This window comes from Cyprinus carpio, chromosome B13 (genome assembly GCF_018340385.1).
Source record: "Cyprinus carpio isolate SPL01 chromosome B13, ASM1834038v1, whole genome shotgun sequence".
Classification (NCBI taxonomy): Eukaryota; Metazoa; Chordata; class Actinopteri; order Cypriniformes; family Cyprinidae; genus Cyprinus; species Cyprinus carpio.
The window spans coordinates 10109206-10126507 of NC_056609.1; the positions used below are offsets into that span (position 1 = coordinate 10109206).

General features: G+C 38.0%; 2 protein-coding genes across 5 annotated transcripts in view; one reads left to right on the top strand and one right to left on the bottom strand.

Annotated features, from left to right (window-relative positions):
- The first annotated feature begins 935 nt into the window (after nucleotides 1–935).
- LOC109101027 (core histone macro-H2A.2-like) lies at nucleotides 936–6433 on the top strand. Of its 4 annotated transcripts, XM_042736425.1 has the most exons (11): nucleotides 936–1085; nucleotides 1423–1541; nucleotides 3497–3531; nucleotides 3607–3788; nucleotides 3933–4039; nucleotides 4230–4418; nucleotides 4498–4605; nucleotides 4717–4816; nucleotides 4957–5046; nucleotides 5466–5640; nucleotides 5761–6433. In XM_042736425.1, exons 4-11 carry the CDS (start codon nucleotides 3617–3619, stop codon nucleotides 5924–5926), a joined length of 1107 nt encoding a protein of 368 aa, XP_042592359.1. In that variant the 5' UTR covers nucleotides 936–1085; nucleotides 1423–1541; nucleotides 3497–3531; nucleotides 3607–3616; the 3' UTR covers nucleotides 5927–6433. The 4 variants fall into 4 exon arrangements, with proteins under 4 accessions (XP_042592359.1, XP_018969983.1, XP_042592362.1 ...); XM_019114438.2 differs by lacking the exon at nucleotides 1423–1541 and having other exon boundaries at nucleotides 950–1085; XM_042736428.1 differs by lacking the exons at nucleotides 936–1085; nucleotides 1423–1541 and adding an exon at nucleotides 1628–1788.
- Nucleotides 6434–7845: 1412 nt separating this feature from the next.
- Nucleotides 7846–17302, bottom strand: part of LOC109101265 (Golgi-specific brefeldin A-resistance guanine nucleotide exchange factor 1-like) — a 72465-nt gene continuing 63008 nt past the window's right edge. The window contains exons 31-40 of the mRNA XM_042736429.1: nucleotides 17131–17279; nucleotides 16744–16993; nucleotides 15031–15233; nucleotides 13519–13669; nucleotides 12631–12761; nucleotides 12419–12520; nucleotides 12220–12333; nucleotides 11503–11680; nucleotides 11218–11388; nucleotides 7846–10344 (exon numbers count right to left, since the gene is read on the bottom strand). Coding sequence (XP_042592363.1) covers nucleotides 10073–10344; nucleotides 11218–11388; nucleotides 11503–11680; nucleotides 12220–12333; nucleotides 12419–12520; nucleotides 12631–12761; nucleotides 13519–13669; nucleotides 15031–15233; nucleotides 16744–16993; nucleotides 17131–17279 — 1721 coding nt within the window. The 3' untranslated portion in view covers nucleotides 7846–10072. The remainder of the gene's footprint in view (nucleotides 10345–11217; nucleotides 11389–11502; nucleotides 11681–12219; nucleotides 12334–12418; nucleotides 12521–12630; nucleotides 12762–13518; nucleotides 13670–15030; nucleotides 15234–16743; nucleotides 16994–17130; nucleotides 17280–17302) is intronic.

Below are 17302 nucleotides of genomic sequence, written 5' to 3' on the forward strand. Positions count from 1 at the left end.
GCCGTCCTCTATATTTTTTGTTATATTCAATATTTTTTAAAAGATTGTTTATTTATTAATTTATTTTTACTGTCTCTTACCATCTAAATATTTAACACAGATGACTTCAGAAATTACACACTGTGTTTGTTAAGAAGCAGTTTTAACATAAAATCTTGTAGGTTTCTTTCAAAAGTAGTTTTTTATTAATTTATTTTTAGACAAAGTCATTTAAGAAAGGATTGAGTAAGAAGGGTCTCTGTGGATATGGTTAAATAAGATTTAAAAAAAAAAAAAACAATCTAGTACAGTAAAGGTCTGCTCACACCAAGGACAATAACTGTAACATTAATGATAATGATAATATCAACAATGAAGTTTTAATAAAGTCCACACCACAGCTATTATGATAAGGACACCGAGGAAACAATATAGAATCAGAACATTTAGAACTGTCAGATTTTTTTTTTTTTCAGCTGAAGAATAATCAAAACTTGACACCCAGTACAGTAATTTAGTGAGCAACTAATAACTCTAATTCACAGTAGCTATAATTTGGGTCTTCTAAATATATAGCTGTCTTTTAAATTTTAGGATGGGGTTTCTCACATAAGGATGATCATATTTGGGAACCATGGCATCTAGAAGATTAAAAACCCTTCAGCAAGCAATATTTTGGATGAAAACCAAACCTGATTAGGTGTCTGATTAAAGATGTTTCTCGCAGTCCTGCTATTTGTAACTTGAATGTGCAAAATTACAAATTTAGAACATATTTTATGCAATGTGCATGCTTGAAATGTACATTAAAGATTAATATTTGATTCTGGGTCGTCCCAGAGCAGAGCTGGTCCTTGTCTGATGGGCTCTGGGGAAACATAACCCAACCCAACACAATACAACACCGCCCCCTACCGGCCCACAGCAACACACCAGCGCGTCCGAATTCTGGTCTCTGACTGCCCTCTGCAGAACCAGTTCGGTCTAGCACAGGTTAATTTTTCAAAGCGCACATCAGATTGAGTTCATTAGGCGCCAGGAGAGGTGAAAATGAATGAAGATCAACACGCCATCGTGTAGAGACCAGGTGAAGAGAGATTTTTACAGTAAGTATCCATCTCCCAGTCACCTGCAGCTGTCTGTGATTAATTATTTTTGCACGGTGCTCTCAAAAACCGCCTCTTGGATGAGATTGATAATGCATTACATACACATAATATATCCCATGTTCGCTTACATGTGCATTTAGCATGAGCTGCACTGGCTGCGCTCTAATGTATTTCATATTTTGAATGCAATGTTTTTTAAATGAGAAGCAGCAGTAGCCTAAAGCCTGCCTCCATCGACAGTACGCTGGTACTGGCTGCTGTAGTTTTTCGCGGTGTGTGTGTCTCTCTCTTTCTCTCTCTCTCTCGCTGTACATTTTTTTTTTTTTTTTTTAAGGAACAGCAGAGGCTCAGCACACAAGGACAGGGAATAGGAATAAGTCCAGGAACTCCTCATTTGCGCCTGTCAGAGGACAGATATATTTCGTACATGACGCATTTGTAGAGAACAAACAGGTAAATACTGGCACGAGATATTGAGTTGATAAGCGCGCGATGCGATGCAATGCATGCGAATACGGCTCGAGCACACTGTACGCGACGCGCGCGACGAGACGACTACCGCGTTCGCATTAAAAAACACGGAGCTGAACGCAGCTCGCCTGCAGATGCGTTGATTAGAACAACAACGTTGCAGTTGTGTCGCGTCGCGTTCAAACGCATCACTCGCGTGCGATGTTTTACTGTATGTAAATGCAACGAGGTAAAAACAAAATGGGGGTGAGTTGATGTGGGAGGAGCGGGGTTAGAAATCAAGATTATGAATTTGTGCACGACCTAATGTGTGCGGAATACAGACGTGTCCGTGTTTTGTGCGGGTATAATGGAGAAGCAGTGAAGTTAAGGCGAGGCCTCGCTTTGAATCGCTGATTTGGCGATGGCCTCGCGATCACGTACCGCATCCTGACTGAATATAATGGTGTTAACGTGCTGCTGCTGGCAGGAGGAGGCTCTTTTGTCACACATATTTGAGGCGAAACTTTTTATAGCGGGGAGGAATCGCACTCTGTGTTTATGAATGTCTGTGTTTATCTTAAAACAAGCGCTGCGCCTTTAATTGGCGAAGGCAGTGCGGGGTCGCTGCAGGCTGAGAGACGCGCCGCTTCACAGCCTCTCAGACCCTGGGTCATGTTTGTGTAGTTTGTGCAAACTTTTAGTCCACAAAACAAACAAAAACTCCACAAAATAAACAAAAAAAAACAATACAAAATAGCAAACAATAATGAATACGCGAGAAAATGCAATGATTATAAACGATTTTTATATGGGTAAATATCATGAAATATGCGAGGAACGTGTCCTGGACACGTCACATTTCACATTCACAGAAAAAAAATAATAATAATAAAATAAATTGAAAAGAAACAAGTAACTAAGCTTTTTTTTTCTTTTCAATATCGACCACCAATATGTACATTATCCTGCTAATTGTATGGCTATTTATCAAATAAATATGTTATAAACTACTGATTTGACAGTGAGACGAACACAGAAACTATTGATTAATAAAAAACGTATTAATTAGGAATCCAAGTAACAGTTTATATGGCTTCTCGGTCTCTCTGTATCTTACCTGTTTGTTGCTGTTCTTACCCTGGGGACTTTTAGCTTTTTTATTTAACTTTTACCTGGAGCACTTTTAACCATTAAAAAAGTATGCTTACTATATAATTATAATAATAATAGACCTTTTTCACATTTCTGGGTTTCTCAGCATCGGGGGGTTAACTTCAAGAGAGTACCACAAATACATTTTTTGCATTCCCATTTGCTCAAATAGCAAAAGGAAACTTTTCATGACTTTCAATAAAAGGGAAAAAATGAGAGAGACTGATAACGGCAGTCAGAAGAGATGTCTTTGTTAATAAAATAAAAAATCAAAAAAGTTTTTTATTAAGCACTGCACTAACTTTGAAGTCACACTACAATTTAAGGCATGCAAATTTTCTTTGGATAAACAAACAGGATATGACATCGCCCTCGGGATTTAGTTTTAATATATAATACAACACAGCAAATGTAATTTTTTTTTAAAAATGTGTAAATATACCATCTTCTCCACTTTCCCACAACACTGCATTCCTGCAGCTTTGAAGAGTGTGTTCTTTGATTTTAGCCAAGTGATCAATATTTCGTTTTTTGGTCATACATCTCGTCACGCAAATTTGCTGATCTTAGTTAACCAAATTTGAACTTTTTGTGTCATCAAACATCAGTGGATTGAAAAGTCCCTCCCTTTATCCTTAAATTGTGGCCAAAAAGCTGTAACTTTTTAATGTGCCCATGTATTAGCGTTGTTGTCGTGCTAATTTAGTCATTAATGTGAATGATCTGTTGAAGCAGATGGAGACTGTTGAGTTCACATTCGGAGATGTTAATGAATGAATCGTTTTGTCTTGATTCCTCTGTAGGTACTCCATCCAGGTGCACTGTGAGTCAAGAGGAGGTGGGTCGCACGACTGATGTTTGGATTACGAGGATCCTTACCTTGATCAAAAGGCATTTGATTTTTTCTCCACAGAAAAGGCAGGATGTCAGCCAGAGGAGGAAAGAAAAAGATCACCAAGCTGTCTCGTTCTGCCCGGGCAGGAGTCATTTTTCCTGTCGGGAGGATGATGCGTTACTTGCGCACAGGAACCCATAAGTATCGCATCGGCATGGGCGCCCCCGTCTACATGGCAGCTGTCATTGAGTACTTAGCAGGTGGGAATCCAGATCCTCCTTTGCTGTGGAATGAAATAATGTTTTACCAAAAAAAAAAATCTATTGCTATTATGCAATCATTTCATTATATTACATGATATAGAATACTTATACAGAGTCTCTGTTGCACTGATGTTTTTGTAGCTGAGATCTTGGAGTTGGCTGGAAACGCAGCAAGAGACAACAAGAAGGGGAGAATCACTCCAAGACACATCAAGCTGGCTGTGGCCAATGATGAAGAACTCAACCACGTAATGAATTACATGTTAAATAGACTGAGGTCGGGTAGGGTTAATGTTTAGCACACTCTTTGTAAGCAGCTGTGGAGAGCATAAGAGGCTTCTTTTGACTGGAGGTGTAGCTCTGCTAAACGTTTTAGGATCTGCATTTTGACAATTGGAGTCCTTGTAAGTGAGTTGGTTTTTCTATATTATTGAATAGTTGCTCAGAGGGGTGACCATATCAAACGGTGGCGTTCTGCCTCGCATCCATCCTGAGCTGCTCTCCAAGAAGAGAGGAGGCAGGGTGAAGGTGGAGACTCAGGTGACCGTCCCAGAGAAGAGGGTGAACCGGAAACCCATCAAGAAACCCAGCAAAAAGAGCAAAGGAAAACCAGGCCGCAAACCCAAAGTGCGTGCAGTGTCATGCATGTTTTGCCCTGGTACCATGTTTGTCTGCGAGAACACTAAAAAATGTTTCTTTCATGCAGAAAAGCACAGAGAATGACAAAGAAGCAGACGCCAACACAACAGTGGAAGACGGACCAGGAGAGGGCTTTACTATTCTCTCCGCGAAAAGCTTGTTCCTTGGACAAAAGGTGGAGATAGCTGTGCTTATCACTTATGACAGTTGTGCTTTTTAAAAATCTGCTTATACACTGGTGATTTCAAACTTAATGCAATAATGGGTTAACTGGTTTGTTTATCAGCTGTCCCTTACAGAGAGTGAAATCAGCAAAATCGGCACGATCAAAGTGGAGGGAATCATCAATCCCACAAACGCAGAGATTGATCTGAAAGAGGGAATCGGTCAGTGCTTTTAGCTACTATTATTATTATTGTCAATTACATTCGCTAGATGGTAAAATGCTAGATCTGTGTAGCAAGTGTCAGTTTCCTGTATATTGAAATGTGTGGCAAAAGCTGATTTATTTTCTGTGCTATAACAGGTAACGCTCTGGAGAAAGCAGGAGGAAAAGATTTCCTAGAGACCGTCAAGGAGCTGAGAAAAAGCCAGGGTCCTTTGGAGGTCGCATCAGGTTGAAGTCTCATACATTTCTTGACACAAGCAGACTCGAATTAGTGTGTGTGTGTGCTCTAGCAATGTTCAAAGAGGCAGGAAATGACCTTGTTAAATATATTAATATAGGAAAAAAGTACAACCATCATGGATACCAACGATTTGTAGCGATTAACGTGCCTGGAAAAGTCGTGGAAATGAGCGTAATCTTCAGTAGTAATTGAAGATTTTTATAGCTTGGAGACATTTGTACACTAAGAAGTGTTCTACGAAGATTGTTACCTGACATACCATATTTAATCAGCCCAAAACAAGTACTCGTTTCCCTCAGTCCTTTGATTGTTTGATCAAAAAGTGTGGAAAGAAATCCCCAGTAGATACTGAAGCAAGACTGCTGCTGTTCTGACTGGAGCGTTTCTTATTCCCTCTGCTCTGCAGTCGCTGTGAGCCAAGCCAATGGGATGGCAGCACGTTTCATCATCCATTGTCACGTTCCTCAGTGGGGTTCAGAGAAGTGCGAAGATCAGCTGGAGAAAACAGTCAAGAACTGTCTGTCTGCTGCCGAGGAGAAGAAGCTCAAGTCGGTGGCCTTCCCTTCGCTACCCGCCGGACGGTGAGCATCACAATCATGGATAGTGAACTAGATGTGCAGTTCTGTTCCGATGCAAATGTGGTGAGAAATCGTTCCTAGAAACCAGAAATCATCTCACCTCTTTGATTTTTGTTCCCCCAGAAATGGTTTCCCGAAGCAGACAGCAGCCCAGCTAATACTGAAGGCCATTTCGAACCATTTTGTCTCAGCAACCACTTCCTCTCTGAAGAACATTTACTTTGTTCTGTTTGACAGCGAGAGCATTGGGATATACCTGCAGGAGATGGCAAAGATGGACGCCAAGTGATGTCAAGTCGTGGGTTTGATTTCTTTTGAAAGTGTAACGCCTCGATGCAGCTCTGTTTTAGTTTGCTTTGACTGGTTTTGTCGGCCTCGTCGTCGTGGGAAGGTGAAATGAGTTGAACGTGAGCTTTAGCGGAGAGTGTATCCAGGCTAGTAGGAGCGTACTAAGTGGAGTGTAGTGCAGCTTGGTGAAAGATGTTGTAGGTATATGTTTTTGACAACAGATTATTTGAAGGTGTTTAAACAAGGATATTTGTGAGTGATGTACTGTACACATTTATGTTTCACTGTTCTCCTTTAAAGTAAAGACATTCATTTAGACTAGATCTACTTAATCCTCATTGTTTGCCATTTTTATCCTTAGAATGATCTTTTTACATTCCATGTTCAGAGTTGAACTTTTGACCGTTGTTTTTGGCTAGATATCATGTGTGGTTTCTGACCGTTTTGTTTTATCAAAAAAAAAAAGTGTTTCTTGTTCTGCTTTGAAATAAAAAAATGTTTTACACCACAGGTTGAGTGCTCTTTTTCCATACAAGTTTCCATTCACATACGACTTAATTTACTCATACTTGTGTCATTCCAAACCTTTATGACTTTCTTTCTTCTGCAGAACATAAAAGATATCTTGAAATATGTTGGCAACCAAACAGTTTCAGTTCCCTTTGCTTCCAGTGTGTGGACAAAAAACACACCATCTGTGTTACACAGAAGAAAGTAAGGCATACAGATTTGGAACAACATAAACTTGGCATGCGCATATTAATACGGTGAAATTTATGTCACACTGTACAACAATAATGACTATTTTTGCATTATTGCAGAGGTAGGTTTAGGGTTGGGTAAGTGTAGATGTTAATAAAACAATTGAATAGGTAGAAAATTAAATTTCACTGTTAGTTTCCATTCGGAGATGTATCCTGTTCTAGCCACAACCGTAAAACTGCACTACAAACCAGTGTGTTCATATTTAGGATAATACATTAAAATAATACAGTAAGACACCAGTTTGCAATAACAAGCAGCAAATAAAGTGGATTTGATTCAAGAGATTTTTTATTCGTCAAATACACGATTATATAGAGAATATATAACCAGCAGTGAAATGTGAGTCTGAACTGCTGCAAGTTCCCTTCGCTGGGAACTAATTAGATGCATCAGATGTCATCAATGGCAAACCCTAAAGGGCTCACACTAGTCACGTGACCTATGGATTGCTTTCATTTTTTTTAATGAGCTTGGCAGTATAAATCAACCTCCAATGTAGATTAAAGGTATAGTCTGCACAAAAATGGAAATTATACCCTGCTGAAAAAAAACAGCATATGCTGGTTAGGTATGTTTTGGTGCTGGTTTTTGCTGGTCCTTTGCTGTTTTTTTAATTTTAATTTTTATTTTTTTTCAGGTCATTATATAAAATAAAAGTACCTAATTGACATTGTTGTTGTCGTCGATTTAATGTAAAACCCTAATAGACACTTGAATATATTATAAGACCAGACAGATATAGAGGTAAAAAAACCCAAAACAAAACAACAACAATATTAATAAATATTATATACAAATAATACTAATAATAATTATATTAATATACTAATATTAATGAAAAACTATCATTAAAAAGGTTATTTATCACACCTTTAAAGTCCTACATAGCATTTTCAAAGCATGGTTCTATTTGGAACCCTATAAAAAGGGTTCTGCTATTGTTACAAGCCAAAGAACCCTTTTCTGGTACTGTTTAGAACCATTTTCCTTAAGAGTGATTGGACTAAAACATTCTGAAATTATAGCATGGTTTTATAATTTAACCATTAATGAATTAATTAAAAAGAATAACAATAATAGCAACATTTATTTAATATTAAAGTCTGGTTTAAGTTATGTAGGCTACCAACTAAAACAATAAGGAATGACACAGAATTATCACAACGTAAACTTTATTATGCCACGAAGGATGCATTTATACCAGTTGTCAACAGTTTTACAGACTCTCAAAGTAAAACATTAGTACACAACAAAAATTACTTAAACTAATGAGCCAACAGCCATTAAGTATTTTGAGTGTATATCCTCCTCATGACACCCCTTGCAAACCAACTGCTGTAATCATTAAACCAAACATAAGGACACAATCTACAAATGAACAGGTTTAAAAAAAAAAAGCTTAAATTAGATAGAAGGTAAAATTAAATTTTAGTTTCTGTGATCCGAAGAGCACTAATAATTTTGGTGGTGCTTTAACGCCAAACAGGAAATTCATGAATATTCATGTAAGCTCCGCCCAGTGTCACAGAAAATCTCAGACACCAAATATTTCAGAACACCGGCACGAGAGTGAGTGAAGAGCAGAATTTTTAGCCTCCTAAATGATTCTAATTAAAGAAATAAAACATAATTGACATGTAAGAGAAAACAATGACACAGGATTAGGATATTTTACATTATATATTTATTACACTGTAAAAAGTACATTAACTTTTATTCATATATATATATACAGATTATTTTCATTGAATTACCTGTTGACTACAGAAGTAGTTCCTGATGTATCTAAGAATGCAATACAACAAGTGAACATACAAAGAAAAGAAAACGTCCATCTGTTCACGGCCACCTCTTAGGTTTGTGATGGTGTGATCATTGATCTGCTGTCACTGCAGTGACAACCTACATTAAATTACAGTATCATTCTCTGACGAACCTACAGTCTCGGTACTGATCCAAACACAGCATAAGTCTCAGGTCAAACGCTGATCGCTAAACGCACTCGAGCTGCTCGTGGGTGGTCTTGGCTGATGGAAGGAGGTGCAGGTCTGAGAGCTATTATACTTTTATATTAGTGAATTTTATAGCTCTCTTCTGAGATCTACTTCTCATGAAGCATTCATTAAATCATAGCAAACTAAAAGTGGTCTGTAAACTTTCCAGAGCCGAGATCACCGCAATAAAGCGATACAGTTAATAGAAAGAACAGCAGACACATATATTTGGAAAAAATTATGTATTGTCCAGGAGTAATTCTTGAAAGGGAGAGCTACAAAGAGCAGAAGTGCCTCAGTGATACAGCATAAACACGAGCAACAAAACCACCTCTCTTTAAGACAACTTACCAATAAAAATACCCATCAAAATAAAATTAAACCTGACATACAGAGTTTCGCTGGTTCGTTTAGTTGAAAACATCAGTGATGTGTCTGGAATGTTGTAGAGATGCACAATAATTACATGGTGTCATCAAAACAAGCCATATTTTATTGTTTTAACTAAAAGAACTGGACTTAAAGGGACAGTTCACCCAAAATGAACATTCAGTCATCCTTTACTCACCCTCATGTTGTTCCAAACCTGAATGACTTTCCTTCTTCTGAGGAACATCAAAGATATTTAAAGAAATGTTATGGTCCATACAATAGATAGTCAATTGGTGACTAGGTTGTTTGGTTTCCAACTTTCTACAGAATGTCCACAGAAGAAAGAAATTCACACAGATTTGAAATGACATGAGGGTGAGTAAAGGATGACAGAATTTTAATGTTTGGGTGAACTGTGCTTTTAATTTTCTCACTAATGAACCATGAATGGCAAACATTATGTGGCTACATTTCTCTGGAGCAATTTACGGCAAAACTATATAATTAAAGTGTAAAAGCCACAATAAGAAACAATATGAATTGTCAAAATAAATTATGTTTTCTTCATTATACTGTACAGTTTTATTTAGCTGGAGCGGTGATAAAAGCTGCAACACTAATGTAGATTTTTTTTACGGTTTCATTAGTTGAACCCAGTGTGCAGTACACACTACCCATCAGCCATTCTCTGTGATCACTGCCTGAGTACTGATACATTAAAATCTGCTCTGACCTAACCGACCGAAATCCAGTCCCATCAATAATGATCTGTCCTCCAGGGTGGCACCTTCCTGTTTTGAATAAATAGGACCATCTATGGAACATCTCTAACTGAAGGACATTCAAATCCGAGCGGTTTGGAAGTTGCTTTGATGTTTGAAAAGAGGAGAGGCAACCATGCATGTCAATGTCCTCTCACGCGGTCTTGTTCCAGGTCCCGCTGTTACATAATTCAATAGTGTGGGCTACAGCGAGTGCACACGTGCAGGAGAACAGTCAAATCAGATGCCTCTCCTTCAGACGCACTCTTTGGGCTGATGTTTGAGGGGCGGGTCAGTCGGTGGTGGCCGGGGCAGCAGGGGCACGGGTGAGGTAGCCTCTATGAGAGCTGGGTTCAGGATGATGGGCAGGGACATCGGCGGGACGCCCACTTGCAGCGGAGAGGCAAGGGGCTGCAGGATGAGTGGAGACTGGCCCAGAGGTGGCAGCAGGGACTCAGGAGGACCCATCTTTGCTGGAGTGGGCATCGGAGGTGTTGAGGGAGGAACTGGAGATGATCTGTCTGATCCTGCACAGAGGAAAGAAAGCAGAAAAGTTCACAATTTTGACAATATTCATTGAGAAAAAAATATATATTTTGATATACAATATTCTTCAAAAGTTTGGGAAATTTTCACAAAAATATTGTGAAATATTACTGCAATTTGAAAACTGTATATATATATATATATATATATATATATATATATATATATATATATATATATATATATATATATCAGAAAACATTATAAAATTTCAACATCATTACTCCAGTCTTAATGTCATGTGATCTTTCAGAAAACATTATAATATGTTGATTTGCTGCTCAAGAAACATCAATGTTGAATAAACTGAATTATGTGCATCATTAGTCACATTATCAATTTTTGTGGAAACCATTATGTACTACCTTTCAAAAGTTTGTAATAAAGAAGAAAGGAAAACTTAATGCTTTTATTCGTCAAGAATGCATTAAATTGATCAAATGTGCCAGTAAAGACATTAATAATATTACAAAAAAAATAATAATTCTATCATCTATCAAAAATATTAAGCAGTAAAAACATATTAATTTTAAAAAACTTTTCATCTAATGACTAATCATCATATCAGCATGATTTCTGAAGGATCATGTGACACTGAAGACTGGAGTAATAATGCTGAAAATTCAGCTATGCATCACAGGAATAAATTACATTTTAAAATATGTTAAAATAGAAAACTTTTATTTACAATTTTAACAATATTTCAGAATATTACTGTTTATACTGTACTTTTGATGAAATAAATATAGCTTTTTGTGAAAAGTAAAGTAAACCTTTGGTAAAAACTATACCCATAGTAATGTTATACCACCCACTCCTATTCAATGTGTAAAATGTGTCTAAATGATGCTTACGATCACCGTTGGCACTAGGTGTGGGCGTATCCTGGGGTGACGCGGGTCTGCTGGGGGTGTTTGGCTCTGCGGGGGCAGCTGGCACTGGTGAGGGGGCTGGCACAGGGGGAGAGGCTGGGGTAACGGCAGCAGGCGGTGGGACAGGCTCCACAGGATGATTACACGCAGGTTCTGCACAAAAAAAAAAAAAAAAACGGAGGATATCAGCAAACCAAATCCAAACCTGTGTTGTACATGGTTGACCTAAAATGTTAAATGTGAGTATTGTGTTTGAGTGCTCAGTACCTGGAATGACAGCTTGTTTGAAGAGCTCCTCCTTCAGATGGGGCAGGAAACAGTCAATCCTCTCCCAGGTGATTTCCCACAAATCTGAGTAGCCTGTACGGGAGTCTGCGCTGTGAAAGATCCCTGCTGTGTCCATCACCAGCAGCATGTTCTTCAGAGACTCTGGGATGGCCTCCAGCTGTGCACCAAAGTTACACACACAGACTCATCAGCGCTCAGGGTTTAAGAACTTTTTTGATGTTAATCTATGAACATCTTATTTAGGAGTGATTGATAGCAAAATAACATATCACAATTTATTTCAGACAGGAACACGATTCACAATCTTATCACAATTCTTCACTGTATGATTTCTTTTCATAAACACTGATTCTATTTAAAGCTTCAAAAGCAGTGAGTGATTTTTTTTTCTTTTGTTGCTTGATTAATATTAATGCAGACATATTAGCAGCTGCTGTCACTTTAATGCACAAATCCAATATACTGCCACTCAATATACTGTAGATAAATAGATAAATAGAAAACAAGTATCAAAGTTTCATAAAATCCATTCATGCGATACTACACCTTTGCTTGAGGAATACACTGAAACGTTAGTCATTGTTAATATAATACAGGTTTAAGATGACATGAAGGTAAAATGATGAGAACAGGTTGGGGGGTATAATTTAATTTAATATCCCTCGCTATATTCCTCACTATCTGAGAGCATCTTACCAGAAGGTCGCTGGAGCCGGCGTGCATGTACTTGTCCATGAAGTCTAGAATGGTGAGCCAGAGGGCAGCAAATGTGGGAAGAGAGAGCAGAGGAGAGAGATGCTGCAGGAACACCTGAGGAGACAAAGACACTTACAATCACTCTTTAAATAAGGTTTAAGTTATTAGGATTAATAAGTAAAGAAGTCCAAGGCCAGACCTTAGAAAGCAGTGTGCAGGCCCTCATCCTGGTCTCCTCCATGCCTCCCACATCAGCTGGACTGATGTTATCTAGGAGTTTTGTCAGCAGAGGAAACAGGACCTAAAAAAAGACAGAAATCACCATCATTTCTCAGTTTTACATATTAGAGTTTTGTGAAAATTAAAATGCATGTCAAACTAACACTATATAGTCACACAGAACTAGTTTACCTTGTTGAAGCAGGACTCCCACTCCACTGCATCCAAAGTTTGTAAATCATGTACAAGAAGTGCCCTCTGTAGGTAGGTGAGAGCTTGCATGCGGACTTGCCTCCGTGCATCACAGCACAACCAAGCCATACCTACAAAGCCAAAACGCACAAGTTATACAGCATCTCTGAACATCCACCTCCTTTAAAGGGATAGTTCACCCAAAAATTAAAAATTCTATCATTTACTCTCTTTACCTGTCAGACTTTCGTTCATCTTTGGAACACAAATGAAGATAATTATAATGAAATCTTAAAGATGTCTGTCCTTTCATTGACAGTCTACGCAACTACCACTTTGACACTTCACAAAGTTCATAAAGACATCGTAAAACTAATCTATATGAATTTAGTCAAAATTTTCTATGGAGAATTAATCACTTTATATCACTTTTTTTTTTTTTGGCATTTCTGCCTTTATTTGACAGAAGAGAGTAAGTGAAGTGGGAGAGAGGGGGGACAGGATCAGGAAAGGTCCACAAGCCAGAACTCAAACACGGGACACCTGAAGCACAACGGCGCTACACGTCAACACACTATCGAGGCTATCGGTGCCGACTTAATTTAGGCTTTTATTCACATATAAACTTTAATCAATGCACACATCATATACAGTGATCGGATCTCTTCGGTTTCAATTCATATAGGTTAGTTTAACAATCTCTTTATGAACAACACAAGGGTGAGTATGGCAGAATTTTTATTTGTGGGTGAACTCTTTAATCTCATTAAAGCATTCACTATAACATCAGATATAACAGATTGAAATGATCACTCTTTTTTTTTTCCGACAAAAACCTTTGTAATTGACAATGAGGCTTGCTAATATGCTTTTTGGCTAGTCTCTGACCTTGAAGGAGAGGACACCAGCAGCTGGACCATAATGTTTGAGAGTCTGCCTCGATCTTTCTGCCAGCATCCTCTAGATGGCGCTGTTCCTCTGCCCAAGAGCTGTAGATGCCGGCTGCTCGAGTGTGCAGTGTATGCATCAGGTCTAACAACTACACGGACAAACAGGCTGTTTCAATAATCACTGAACACTCAGGGGCATATCTGGTCTATTAAATGAATATTTGCTTTTCTAACAGACTCACTTTCATCTTATTAATGATTGTTTTACAACCACTACTGAGACAGGAGAGGTAAACAGGTGGAAAGAACATGACAAAAAAAAAATCATGCTATATATTTGATACTGTTCAGACATCATGCTATTGCTTTTATGTGCACTATTCAGGTTATGAATATGGGGAAAGCATGCTTCCCCAGGCAAGCATCACAAAGACATGTCAGGTCATATTTCAACAGGAAAAAAGGCTATATTTGAATAATTAACATTTTTGTAATATGCCTTTTTAAATTACAATTAAGAGCATATTTCGATCAATATTAAACATAAAACCCGTCAGTCATTACTGTGATAAAGCAATAAAATCATCTTGGTCAGAGATTATTTTTAACAGCAGTACAACATACTACTAGGATAACTTGATTTTCCAAATGTACTTCACATATTTAAATAATAAGATTTTAAAATTTAGAATCTAAGAATTAGGAGGAGGTGTGAAAAGTAGTCATGAAAATATGTCACAAAAATAGGCTTGATGTTCTTAAAGCAAAATATGGCTATCTGTATAATAAATTAAATTCAGCAATAATATAATTGTATATATCAAAAATTATTGAAAACATTTAGATAAAAAAATGAATACAAAGTTAGCCTTAAAGGGGAAAAAATGACAGATAATCGTAATTACAATGCAATAGCAGCTTCTCAGTGAGATTCAGACAAATTTTTATTAATATCTAATAATTAATGGCAATGTCATTAAAGACAACTAGTAACAATGCAGTCAAAACTTAATTAGTTTAATTAAACATTAGATATCTTTTGAGCTTTTGTTGTCAGCTTCTAAATTTTTACTTGAATACTTCATGCTGCTGTTAGAGACCTAAAAATGTACTTTTTTTTTATCATATTACTGCTTACTTTAAATCAATGTGTACTTAATTGTGAAATACTTGGACTATTGTTTTAATTGTTAATTAACTATTAATTTTGTTAATTTATTTTGTTATTTAATAACTCACATTTAACTTTTTTAATAAAGCTTTGCTCGATAGCATTTTAGTTTTTGCTGTGGCATCAAATGTGAAATTGTACTGGTATTAGTATTGACAAGTAATATTTTAAAAGTTCTAAAATGAAACAAACCTCAAAGAACAGCATGAACATTTATTGTTTTTACTATAGTGTAGAGTTTCAGATGTGAAATGATCACACGGCACTCCCCCACCGAGCAGATCGGCAAACATGACGATGGACAGATCTAGGAATTAGGGAAAGGGCTGTTGTACTTACGTCCAGACTAACCTGAAAAGACACCGTGTGGTAACTGGCTGGGACGCTCTCGTCTTCCTCATCGTCACTATGGGAACGGGCGGGCCGCTGACTGGACGCTTTGGTTCTCCGCGATGTGCCTTCCTTCTCGCGTGGCTTCTTTCGGAGCCGGCTGGATTTGGAGTCGTATTTGTGGCTCTTTTTCTTCTCATGGGTGCGGTACCCTGCGGAGGGCGTAGAAACAATCAACAGAGTGACTAACAAGAGAAATCAAATTAAGTTTTCAAGTGCACGCCACCCCATTCTCACAACTGTCAAGCATGGTAAAAACCTGCACCGCATGATGAGAATGAATCACAGGTGCTGATTTTTTTTTAGCGACCTTTTTTCAATGTGACTGCCCATCTTCACACCCTTTCATTTGCTGGTTAGAAGAACCTGTCTCTGACAAATCTTGGTCAATTTTGGGATTGCAATAGAAAATATTGTGTTCTGTTTCCAGTGAAAGAAGAACAGAGCTACCATACCATTATCACAGTACTGCATCCAATGCATGTGCAAAACTCAAAACTCTGATCTGCCGCCCTAAAAGTGAGCATGTAAGCCCCTGATGACAGCAAGTTTCTTCCCATGTAAACAGAGGCCTCCAGCTCATGAAAAGGCCATGCTGATTGGCAGAGCAGAGCTATAGAGTGCTGAATGAGTCTTGAATAAGCCTACTGTAGATCGCCGACCACCACAAATAGAAAAACTGAGAGACAAGAGTGAAGGATAAATGGAGAGGGCACACAAGACAGTTAAATTGCCCCCAAGTTAAATAACTCACCAGTGGAGCACAGCTCAAGATACAGCACTAAAGAGCTTACAGGCACTGACACATCCAATTACAAAGCCACGGAAGTGAGGCAGACACTCTAATCCCCCAAGGAGTCTAACTTCCTAGGTGAAGTTTAAACAAAATGTCCTCCAATAGGTTTGTTTGGAATGACAATTTCAGTGTTTGAAATGTACCTTGTACTATGGCAACACTAAATATTTTGTAAATGTGGCAACATGTTAACTGGAGCAATGGCTGTGTCGTGTGGTCATGTGAATATGATAATTCATATTTGTTAGATAATTCATCTGTTTCCCATAAGATGGGCAGGTTTCAGTGTCAATGATCAACATATTCAGCAATGAAAGTATACAAGAAATAACCATTTCACATCGCATGCATAAGCAGGGGGCATTTTTACCTTCATAAGGGCATTTGATTTCTAACAGTATTAAATATATTTATCAGTAACTGTAATTAGAAAAATACACTATAGGGCTGTTACCAATCAAATAAATTTGGTATCAACAAAAGCTATCGTTTCACTGCAGAGGTGGCAAATTTCTTAAATTATAATTGCATTAATAAGGCCATTAACTGGCAATAAGCTACTGTCTTAAGTGAGTCTTAGAATCATTAAGACTTCAGGAATGAAGCATGGGACTTTGTATGGGTCATTGAATTATTCACTCAATCAATTTAATCTTTGTGCTGATATTTGTGAAAAACAGCACTCTTGCTAATGTGATATTGCTTAACTACATCATATGTTAGAAATTTAACAAGCATGAGTACAGGGGGATTTTTTGATCTTGTATCTTGAATTTTAGGGAACTTTTATTCATTTCAGTGGCATTTTTACCAAAAGCCCGGGTTAATTTCTGACTCTGTTACTTTGTTGTATAAGAGATACGTACCTCCATTAAGGCTAGCCTCCACAAACACTCGTATGGCTTTAACACAAAGTTCAAAGTTTTCTGGAGTGACATGGGCGGCATCGCGTACGATGAAGGAAAGAGAATCCACACACTTGATGAGGGATTTGGTGTCATGCAGACACATGTCCTGCCCAAGAGTTAAACTGTACTGGTTAATGAGAGGATAGTTCAGGGGCTTTGAACCTGGAGTCACTGCTGCCTTAGCACCATCCAGATCATCTTTACCCACCTGCCCAAAACAGAACGAAGTTATATGTCCATCCAAGCCAACATGCATAATAATGATAGGCCATACACAGAGCGTGAGCGTGAGCGTGGATCTGTCTCTAACAGACTTCCTGTCTGGGGTTTTATGTGAACACTTACCACTAGCCAGCCCACATCCACATCCGTAGCTGAACGAGGTATTCTGGATTTGCCGTGCTCGGTGTAAACCTCAGAGTCAGACGTATATCCCCGATCAAGACTAACTTCACTCTGATGATATGAACTCAGTTCGCTATCTGACTGAGCACCTGGAACAAAAGGATTACACAAG

Coding starts and splice junctions, on each gene's coding strand:
- LOC109101027 (XM_042736425.1), top strand. CDS start 3,617: ATGTCAGCCAGAGGAGGAAAGAAAAAGATCACCAAGCTGTCTCGTTCT. Junction 4,419..4,497: donor AACCAGGCCGCAAACCCAAA/GTGCGTGCAGTG, acceptor TCTTTCATGCAG/AAAAGCACAGAGAATGACAA. Junction 4,817..4,956: donor TGATCTGAAAGAGGGAATCG/GTCAGTGCTTTT, acceptor GTGCTATAACAG/GTAACGCTCTGGAGAAAGCA.